Source organism: Pleuronectes platessa, chromosome 13 (assembly GCF_947347685.1).
Source record: "Pleuronectes platessa chromosome 13, fPlePla1.1, whole genome shotgun sequence".
NCBI classification, from domain to species: domain Eukaryota; kingdom Metazoa; phylum Chordata; class Actinopteri; order Pleuronectiformes; family Pleuronectidae; genus Pleuronectes; species Pleuronectes platessa.
The window spans coordinates 15,361,434-15,372,694 of NC_070638.1; the positions used below are offsets into that span (position 1 = coordinate 15,361,434).

At 43.9% G+C, this 11,261-nt stretch overlaps 2 protein-coding genes across 2 annotated transcripts; one reads left to right on the forward strand and one right to left on the reverse strand.

Annotated features, from left to right (window-relative positions):
- Positions 1-2,097: 2,097 nt before the first annotated feature.
- On the forward strand, positions 2,098-7,585 carry LOC128454582 (artemin). The gene is made up of 3 exons (XM_053438001.1): positions 2,098-2,127; positions 5,318-5,531; positions 6,000-7,585. Exons 1-3 carry the CDS (start codon positions 2,098-2,100, stop codon positions 6,500-6,502), a joined length of 747 nt encoding a protein of 248 aa, XP_053293976.1. The 3' UTR covers positions 6,503-7,585.
- A 571-nt stretch (positions 7,586-8,156) lies between these two features.
- ptger4c (prostaglandin E receptor 4 (subtype EP4) c) lies at positions 8,157-10,613 on the reverse strand. The gene is made up of 2 exons (XM_053438320.1): positions 9,608-10,613; positions 8,157-9,485 (listed from the first exon to the last, which is right to left on the reverse strand). The coding sequence occupies exons 1-2, from the start codon at positions 10,460-10,462 to the stop codon at positions 8,889-8,891; spliced, it is 1,452 nt and encodes a 483-aa protein (XP_053294295.1). The 5' UTR covers positions 10,463-10,613; the 3' UTR covers positions 8,157-8,888.
- Between the last annotated feature and the right edge of the window lie 648 nt (positions 10,614-11,261).

Below are 11,261 nucleotides of genomic sequence, written 5' to 3' on the forward strand. Positions count from 1 at the left end.
CATGCATGTACAGCAGATATCATCATCATGCCTCGTTTTTTTGTGGGACCTCCACCGATCTCTGAGTGTCTGGTAGTGATCAAACGGCTCTCCTGGTGTTCTGCCTCTCTCCCCTGCATCTCCCCTTACACCACAGGTGTCTTTTATTGAGCCAGCCGTGATTTACTGTACTCCAGGTTTCCTCCTCGCCGCTGCAATCAGGCACCGCCTCAGTGACAGGTTAAAGCTCCAGGTCAGAACATTTCACGCACGCGCTTACAGCAGAGAGCAGAGTGCGTCTCTAATAGGTGGTCATTATCAGAGAGGTTTGGCTTTTAGAGGGAGGTGAAACAACAGGAGATTTTTTTTTTTAACATGTTGAGAGGTTTATGGAGGCTCTGCGGGCACAGCTCAGGTCTGAGGGTGTAATAGTATACAGTAGGCACGTAGATCACTAATCAGAAACACATTCATGTTGCCCTGGTTCTTTTCCGTGTCTGCTTTAAGAAAATAACAATAATAACGTCTTTTAAAGTAATACACAGATAATTATTGTATTATTTATTTGGCCTTACGAAGCCAAGGTGGTGTAATGATGCTGATGTTAAGCATTTGAGAGAAAAATTGAAGGCTCGTATGGATGTATGGATGGATGGATGGATGGATGGATGATTGGATGGATGGAAGTGAAGTACAGTTATCTACAATGTTCTTGCTCTCGTCTGTTCAAAGTAACTGAGCCCGTTTAACAACTAATCTTTTAATGTAAAACAAATGTTGCTTAACCACATGAAGTCATGTAAATTCCACTAGAGTCAAGATTAATGAGCAACAGAACTTTCTAGTTTATAATTAGATTCATGTGGATTAAAAAACTCTTTAAGTCTTTTTGATAACAGGAAATTTTAACGAATATGTATTTACTCTGTTCTGGCTTCATGGTGGTCTAATGAAGAAGTTGTATGTCATATTTTCATTGTTAAGTACCGACAATAATGAATAAAAACTCTCATATTGTCCCTGCTTAAGGGCACAAGCATGTTCAATGCATGTTATATTAAGAGACCTGACTTCTGTAGTGGCAGCCTCTGTTTCTTTACCTCATAAAAGACATATTAGCAACAGCTTATAGCAGCAGAATAAGCAGAAGGAAAGAGTAGCTGACTCTGGGCTCTAAGGGCTGAACCTGCTTCAGGAGGGTTTACTCACTTAGCTGAATGTGAACCACTGGGGCGCAGGGGACCAACAATGAAAATGGAAGGTGACAAGACCTCTGCTTCTCTCTGCTGCAGACGTGCAGACTGATGGACAAATCAAAGGCTTTAATCAGGCAAACAAGGAAGGATCTCATGCCTTTCTAAACACGCATTGGAAATGTGCACATATGCGGCATTGGATCTGAAACTGTTCGCACACACACCATCAGTGAGCTTGGGTCGGTCTGGTGCTCCTCAGGACCAGTGTCCCCCTCCTTCTTGTAATCCTCTCTCCACACCTCAGCTCCCCAAAGCACCTCATCCCCTGAAAAGGCTGCAGGCATCGGGCTGTAAACGGCTCCAGAGTACCGAGGTGAAAGGAACCAGCAGACGGGCCTATATGTAGACTCCCGGCTCGCTAATCTAAGTGGGGCTAAACACTCCCAGCTGTGGTATTAGTGACTCAGAATGGCACCTCTCCTGAGAGCCGGCGAGGATCTGTAACCCTGCGTCCCACCTCACACCAGGTCTTAAATCAGCTCCGAGTCAGAGGGAGCGAGAAGTCGACACAGTTTGGTTTTAGGTTGCAGGGGTGGCTTGCACTCCGTCTGTCGGTCTGAATTATGCTCAGTCTGTCTCTCCCTGTCCTCTTGTTCCCTCTCCCACCCCTCTGTGTCTGGATCACCACAGCTGGAACATGCACGATTGCATAAATGAATCAACGGGTCTTATCACGACCTGTGATCCTGAACTTTTTGTCAGTCTTCCATCTCGCAGCGCAGACAGAGCTGCTTTGACTGTTAAATAAACATGGCACGCTACATATCAGTGAGATCTACGAACGGCACATGCTCAAAGACGCTGCTATGTGCGCTCAGCATCGCTGTAGTTCACTGCCGAGGTTGTACAAAGCTTCTTAGAGATGGCAGATGTGGTTTCAAAGGTGCTGGAGGTATCAGACGGTTGTTTCCCCCCGACTAACCTTTGACTAAGCTGGGTGAAAAGTATTTTACAAGAGAGAGAAAAGTAAAGAGGGGAATTAAAAAGGGCAGAAAAAGACAGAACACAACCCTGGAAGTTAAAGTTCCAAAAGAAACACAAGAGGAAAGTGGTATTTTCGGACTAATTTGGCTGATGTGAGACTCTGCAGGAGGCTGCACCAAAGTAACAACCTTTTTAACTTTAACTATTGAACCATCAGAAAGCTTTAAAGTCAGGGGTTTTGCTACCATCCTACTATATTTTAAGTCTTTTAAAATGTAGCACATCATTTATATTAAAGTTAGAATGATGTACAATGTAAATATATGAATGTAACATAATCTATAGACGAGACGTCCTTAAATGGCAAGTAGAGCACCTGTTTGAGCACCTTTAAATCCATGTGGACGTGGCAACTGTCCCCGCTGCAGAGGATTCTCTGATATGATCAACATCTCCAGAACCGATGCTAATGAGCCGCGGTGCTGTTTCTTCAACTGCTGTTTCCAAGATGAACAATTAGCAGTCATTCTCACTTTCATGAGCAGTTTTTGAAGATAAGCTACTGGGCCCTGATAAATTGTAATGGTCATTTCTCGTTGACCACAAGAGCTGGTCCTAGGACAAAGGATCTGTTACACAAATTTATGCAAATTTTTCACGAAATTCTTGTATTTTTTCAGGTGAATTTCTTTGTTTTACCATACAGACCTCTAAAGTTAAATCAAGCTAAATTTGTTAGTTCTTTATGGCCAAAGTTTTATTTGGATCTGAACCAAAATATACACACTAATTTATATCAGTCCTCTCAACATGTCTGATTATTTTCATCAAGATTCATGAACAATTTTCTGTGAAATCAAAGGAAATGTTGAAAACAAATATTGGAACCACCCTCTGATACTACTATGTAAGACATTGTTTTTGGTACAAAAGTTACAGTGAATAAATACTGAATTTAGATTTTATGTTTTTTATCTTTAGCCACGCGAGACGCATATCTTTGTGCATGGCCCTGACATTCTATTGGTTGGTTGTTCCACTTCAGTCTACACTGAAGTATCTCAACCACTGGACTTATTTCATTAAAATGTTCTTAGTATCCAGAGGATGACTTGATGACTAATGACTTGATGCAGGTCATACGAGGAACAGGACATGAGGTTCCTATGTTTTTGACGCTCTACCCATTGCTCATTCTCACATTTACGAAGCCACAAAAGAACCAGATTACCTCACGTTGTGGCCTCTCGGCAGCCGGAACAATCCTCCACCCTGCACGTACTATATATAAACATCTGCATCCATGACACCTCTTATCACCTGTCCTGCATCTTTGTGGTTTTTGTCTGGGACCTCCGCGAAGTGCTCCCGCTATGCCTGGTTCCCCCTGCTTGTACGTGAGCCACTGCAATAACCTTGAAGAATGCCTTTGACGAGTCTATTGCAGGCGCTGGCTTTTGTTGCTGGTCTGCGGCTGTTTGCATGGTCGATGAGTCGACAAGCCACCACTGGCCACACTGGCTGGCAGAAAACACTGGTCTTTGACTGGAGCAGCAACAAACACAGTCCTCGGGCATAGAAGACGTGATTTATGTGACCCGTCAGTGTGCTCAGGGGCCCGCGGCGCTGTATTTTTTGTTTTTGTTTTACAGTATCTGGACAATTGTGAATGTATAGACTTCATATTGCCCGCATGTTGTGCCTTTTAGTTTATGTTAGTCCTTTCAAAGTGCTGGGAGGAAGAAGGTTGACACAGTGAAGGCTTGTTCTTGTTCTTACATTCCTCTCTCGCTTGTTCTCTCTCTCTCTCTCTCTCTCCAGGTGGGACCAGATGCAGGGCTCGGAGGAAAGATAGACAGGAGGTTACCTCTGTAATGTCAGCTAAGGCCAAGGTTTGTCAGAAACACACCTTGATGCCAAAAGAGATCCATGAAACTCTCCTCTTCCTCCGCATTTTTCTTCCTCTTATCTTCTGTTGCTTCTTCTATTCTCTATCCATCTCTTTTCATCACTCTTCCTATTTGCCATCCATTTCACCATCACTGCAAATAACCGCAAGCCTGCTTATTTTTCATTTTCACTGTACTGACCTCTGTAAACCAGGTGGTGAGTTATGTGTGAGTCTGAATTGTTAATGAAACCCATCCCCACAAGGTTCAGACTTAAGCTTTCCATTAAAACCATGTTGGTACAGATGCTTTTTGATCGCTAAATTATGAGCCAATGGACAGAGCTTGATCCAGGGCAAAAAAAGAAAAGCAGAGTTATTTGACTCAAGTATTGCTGAAGTTTAAGTGAGATCACTTCTGAGGAAATAGGCCTAAGACAGAGATATGGGTTTTGATGTGCTTTTTATAAGTGTTATCTCATTGTCTTTATCTATAAAGCTCTTTGTCACATTTTTTATTTTATTACCACGATTGCTACTATTTAAAATGCTTTGTACCTCTTTGCACATAATCAAGTAATTTAATACAGATCAAAAAAAATTGAGTGTTGCTGAGTGTTAGTTGAGAAGCTTGATACCATCGTCTACTGACATCAGCTGGTTAGCTTAGCTTAGCATAAACACTGAAATCAGGGGGGAAAGAGTTAGCCTGTCTCTGCTAAAAGATGCACATGGACTGAATAGTTTAATTTTGCTTTATGAAGTTGCACCAAACTCTGCAGTTTTACATTGTGTTAACTGTTTGCCTCACAGATTTATCAGCCACAGTAAGCAGCTGTTTTCAGCTACACTACCTGTTCAGCAACAGTTAGCATACACACATTGTTAGCAGATAACTAGCGCAGCTGATACCGCAGGGAGACCAAAACAGAGATAAAACTAAAATGAACGTTGGACCTTCTTTCAGCAGGTGAACAGAGGTATAATTAAAAATATCTTTTGTCAGAAAAATACCAAATATACAATGTGATCTTTATCTGGTCAAGATGTAAATGGGCAACAGGTTCATCTTAACAACTTTACAAAACGATAGCTGACAATGTTGCTCCGCCCACAAACATTTGGGCCAAAATTTAGAAATCAATCATTGCTGCTTTGCTTTCTATGCCCTAGTGGCAGAAAATAGTTTCTTTTTTTTAAATCCCTAGCTTATACAACATTGACACAGAAGAAAGTCAGATAAATAAACGCTCTCATCTGTGTCCTGTAGGTGCTGCTCTGGGTGCTCCTCTCTCTGCTGCCTCTAGTGGAAGGAGCTCATATGAAAGCTGGTGCTGCCAGTGTGGCATCAGACTCGGGCAACGCTGTGGGCCTGCTGGGAGGGCAGGAGGAGCGAGAGCCTCCTGTGACGTTACCAGAGGTGGTGGAGGACGAGAAGCAGGAAGACGACATTGACCCTTACACTACTTGGCACGCTCTATATGGTACTGAAGCTCTTCTGAAGGCGACATTTACAGCACGTCTGCTTCACCACGCAGTATTAGCATGTGGCTGGAGATCTGCTCTATATCTCAGTCATCTAAATATGTATGTGAGTTAAAAGGCGACACATTATGGAGGGGTGGTGAAGTGTTTGAGTCCACAAAACACTTTTGGAGTTTCAGGGCTAAACTACGTTGCAGCCAATCCAATACAATTGAAGTGAATGGTGACCGATTCTTCAAACAGAAAAAAAATTCAGAAAAATAGATACAAATGCCTCCATCCAGCTCCTCAAAACTGTGTCTTTAACACGTGTCTTTATATATTACGAGTGAATTTTCATTTTTTGGAGAACTAACCCTTTAAGGTAAAGTGCAGGAGAAATTGAGTCTCATTGCCTGTTATTATTATTGAATAAATGCTTTCATGCCAACTCTCTGTTTACCGGTTCTATTTCCTCTCTGTTCCAGACCCATTTGTAATAGAAGAGGTGGATGACCATCCCAGTAGTCGTTGGGCGGGGCGCTCTCCACGCTCCTCTGACCCCACAGAGCCTCAACCCACAGGATCACAGAAGAAAAAGAAGAAGAGGAAGAGGAAAGACAAGGAGGAAGTGGAAGAGACGGGGAAAAGAGATAAAAAGGGCAGAGGTAAAAACAGGCGGCCAAAGCAGAGCAGCAGGGACTGCCGGGTGGAGAAGAGAGAGATGAAGGTTCGGGACCTGGGCCTCGGGTTTGACTCGGATGAGATTGTCCTCTTTAAGTTCTGTGTGGGCTCCTGTCAGTCCTCAAGAACAAATTACGACCTGGCCCTGAAGGCACTGCTGGAAAACGGGTCGGTGCCCCGGCGCAAAGTCAGCAGCCACCCCTGCTGCCGGCCCGACCGGTACGAGTCAGTTTCCTTCATGGACGCCCAGACCACATGGAGGACTATCCAGTCTTTATCTGCTGCCAGCTGCATGTGTATGGGCTGAAGATACAAACAAGGGAGAGGCTGATGAGAGCCGGTGTCATCCATCCTGACGGGAGAGGTGTCGAGACCTGGGTGTAGGAAGCAGCAAGAGGGGCGCACTGTCCTATTCACAGAGCAGAGGAAATACTGATGGCTGCTCTATGGCTTCCTGTGGTGCATTGCCAGATGAGGATAAGGAGGAGTGGGTGCAGCTGCATGATAGAGGGCGAAGGTCAGAATCAGAGATTGAGGGGGAGGTCAGCAGAGAATCACAGGCTGGATTTACAGTCGTCTCATCAAAGAATAATTGTTACTGGTTCTGGCAGGATGCAGCAGACCAGTCATTACTCAGAGAGGAGACGCTTTATGGGAACATGTTTTGATGTAACATGGGCGAGACAAAGCTCAAGAGACCCAGAGAAAGGACGCAGTTAAAGGACTGACACTGTGTTTATAAACTGAAAAGACTGATGTGATGTTCACAATAACTCACAGTAACGCCAGAAGTTCAATATTTCTTTTCTTCCCACACAAAGACGGGGACATTACGTTGGGCCGTTTCTATGTTCAGGTGAACTCAGCCAAATGGATGCCATGCATCTTCATGTATTACTGTATAAAAGTAAAATATATTTATTTCTGATAAATTATTTATTTATTATAGCTTCATATGTGAGCTGTTTTTATGAACTCTATATTGTAGATAAATATCTATTTATTGCCTCAGATTTTCTTGTCGACAGTTACTTCTGCTCACAGACAGTACGTGCATATCTGTTAAAAATGCTGATTTTCACCTTTGTTAACACCGTTCGAGACCGAGCTGAATGGCTGATTTTAGATTCTAATGATTGGATACACTTTACGTTTCTGGACAAAGTGTCCAAAAGTGCAGATATTGTCTAATATGTGACATCAGAAACAAATTGACCTGCATTGAAACGATGTGGTAAACTCAAGGAATATTTCCCCTTGAGACCATCTCACATACTTGAGAGCAAAGCTCAGGTTTTGTGGTTACTTCTGGATAATAACATAGTTTTTCCCACAGAGAAATAGAAAAGAAAATCAGCTTCACATCTAGAATGTATGTACAGCAAACAAGTCAAACATGTATACTACAGTACCTCAACGTGTCTCATTTTACAGTTGTGTCACATTATTATTATTATTATTATTGTTATTATTATTATTATTATTATTATTATTATTATTATTATATGAAGTTTCCTTTATTTTTGTATGGCATTATCCTCCAAGGGAATAAAGTTTTTTATATTTACATCTTGTTATCACTGCTACTTTATCCATTGCAGATTCAAAGTGTTTAATCCAACTGACCTTTACAGTGACTTTTGTGGTATCAACAACTCTGCTTTTCTTTTCCCCGGTCAACTCACATGAGACATTTTATGTCATAGCGCCACCTTTTGGCGTAATAAGTCAAATTTGCTCCTGTGGTCGCAAGTTTGAAGTGAAGTGAGTGTGGCTCTCCTGCCACCTGTCTGTCAAACAGGTTCAAAACAGATCATTCATCTCCAGCCAACAGAGCAGGTTATGTCTTTAGTGTCACTTTATTCTCTGCACAGACCCACCAACAAATCCAGCAATCACCTAAACACCATCAATTAAACCAACAATAAATCTATATATGTATGTATACATATTTTTGTTATTAAAAAAAACTGATGTGTTTAATTTGGCTGTTTACAAGTGCACATATCAAAACATCATATGGAAATGGGAAATATAAATCTAAATTTGACATGGTTTCAGGAGGTCTACATTCAGTTGTCCCTGCAACATGCAACACTGTGGAATGGCATCGAGCAAATTAGCAGCATTTAAAAAAAGTATGAGATTCAGTGTAACGACCACACATCAGGAAAAAACATGTTTTCCAAATGGCACATATGAATTCATACAGTGTATCAAACTCTTACTAGAGTCACATTTGTACCCACAGGGTATGATGATTATACTGAGCATAAATTCCCATGGTTGGAAATGGTCACCACAGGCTTCATCTAATGGTGACTGTGGACTTTCAGTAGAAGTTACAAAACAGATCTTTCTACAGCTACCAGTGATTCTTTGCCACTTTTGATATCTACTAAGTTAACTGTAAACATAATGACACAAGTTAAGTTGAGGCGGAATCCTGCGGTTTCCTTGGCCTCATGTGAACAACGATTGTTTCTGGAAATATAAAACTAGATGTGTCATCCTGCACAATAAGCTGTGTTAAATGTTCCTTTAAAACATTCAAATGAAATGCACAGGCCTTTCTGCAGCATTAAATCATACAATAGATGTGTAGTTTAGAGTTTATCACAGAGCATTGATATTTCTCAGTTAAATGAATAAGAACCACTTTGCTGTTGAGAACATGGGTTGACAAATGTCCATCAGAGACACTTCTGTGACTGACAGGAGCTCGGTGTGCTGAATGTGCACGTTACAATGTCCACTCTCATAACTTGCCCGGAAAGCAGCTGTGTCGAGCTGCGTCCTGGAGAAGACTTGGCCGCCACCTCCTGTTGAGGATCAGCCGCTACTTCCTCATCACACCCGAGGATGGTGGTCGACTCCACGCTGAACGGGTGAAAGTTGACCCGGGCGGTATCGTACTCCCACGCTTGTCTCATTGCGAAGTCTGTAAAGTTTTGATTCTTGATGGACGCCTGGTGCTCCAAGTCGTTCCTGTAGCTGGCCGTGCGTAATGACGCGTAACTGGTGTCGTTGCTGTTTAAAGTCGGAGGGGAGTGTTGACCTTCTACCCAGCCCGTGTTGCTTCTGCGACCATCCCTGACGTGCGCCACCGTCCTCTTCAGCCCCTCGCAGCCCTTCAGCAGCAGGTTTTTCCGGCACAGAATGTAAACCCAGGGGTCTAATATGGGGTTGAATGAAGCGAAGCGGATCGCCAACAAGTCGCTTCGGTAGTCAGGCTCCCCCCCAGCAGAAATATAGGCAGGGTCAAACAGCTGGTTGACGAAGATTCGCACCTGTCAGTTAAAACACGAGGGAAGAGAAAGTTAAAGATTATGGTATAATATCAAATGAAAGAATAACTCAACTTGTTTGACACATACGTCGTGCGTAAAGACAGTTGGATTATGGTTCTCACCACTAAAGGGATGGAGCAGACCAAGAAAACGATGGTCATGAAGATCAGCAGCCCGAACATTTGGATCTCCGCCGCTGAGGTGACCGACGGCAGCCGGGGGAAGAGGCGACGTGAACCTCCTTGATCACACGACTCCGTCCGGACTATCCCCGTCCTCTGGTTCATCCCCACCAGCGACCTGCACACCGCCAAGTTGCAAAACACTGTCACTGCGATCAGCAACAGCATCACGCCGCCATACAGGAAGGAGTAGCAGGCTGCCAGTGGGTCCATCGCCCTCCAGTTCAGAAAGCACCAAGTCCCGGGAAAGTGTCTGACATGCTGCCCGAAGCCAAAACTGGGCATAATGCACAAGACGATGTTAGCTAGGTAGACGACCAGGAGCGCGAAACGCGCCATCGTCCGGTCTATGTGCTGGGAGTAGAAATACGCATGGTTTATGGCCAGGTACCGCTCCACGGCCATGGCACACAGGATGGACATACCGGCTGAGCCGAAGAAGAGCATGGAGAAGGAGAAGAAGTGGCAGAGCAGCGCACCTCCAGGCCAGCGGTTGGCGACGTATGTGGCGATCACCACCGGGCTGGTGAAGCATGTGCCCAACAGGTCCGTGATGGCCATCCCGCAGACCAGCGTGTAGAAAGTGGTTTCCTTCTGTTCCTTTTTGGAGATGCACAGCACGGCTATGGCGATGAGGTTCCCCAGCACCCCCACTGAGAACATCGTGGCTGAAGTGACCAGAGACTTAGAGTCGAGCCGGAGCGCACTGTGGTTGTGGCTGAGACCGAGAGAAGGCTGCAGCGGCTCAGAAACATTCGCGTCCAGTTCTCCAAACGCTAGAGAGTCGTTGTTCATTATTACAATCAACAACGCGCAATGGGTGAAAGTGCAAGAACTTTACAAGGAAAGCAAACGCGTTGTAGAAATGCCCAGTGACACAAACTGAACCACCATGAAAACAATCCTAAAGTGATCCACACTGGAGTGAATCTTGTCCTTCTCTTGTTGCCAGAAGCGTCTCTGTGCCTCGATGCGCCCACATGAAGGTGTGTCTGCAGCTTGTGTTTACACCGCACGGTGCTGCGGGGTTTTTAAGCGGCGTGCTGATGTCAGGGCAGTGACGTGCGGGCTGTGAGCGCGGTCACCGAGGTTTCCCAGGATCACGTATGTTTAGCCTGTAAGTGTCAATGCTCAACACTTCTCAGTGCACGCCACGTCGCAGCCTCGGGGGTAAAATACCAACAGCTCAATAAAACCCAAAGATCCAAACTCCTACATCTGGGATCATCAGCACAAAACCCCCAAGCGCTAATGAGCCCAGAGTTGCTTTGGATTTGCCCAACATTACATTTCCATAATGAATAACCACAAAGTGTATTCTGGATTGATAGAGCTAAGGAAGGACACTCCTCCACCAAGGCTATTTGGCCACTTTATCACAATATTGCCCTAAGTATCAGATCAGATACATTTACCATTTACACTGTAATGATCTGTTAACTTCTCAGATTAAAATCAGTGAAATAATCATTCTCTGATAGAAATGAAATAGATATTTGTTACCATACAGTTACTAAATAAAGATGAGCCCCTAAATATACCTGTTTGATTCACAAAAGCTGGATCATTATCCATATCTGTACAAATGTTAACA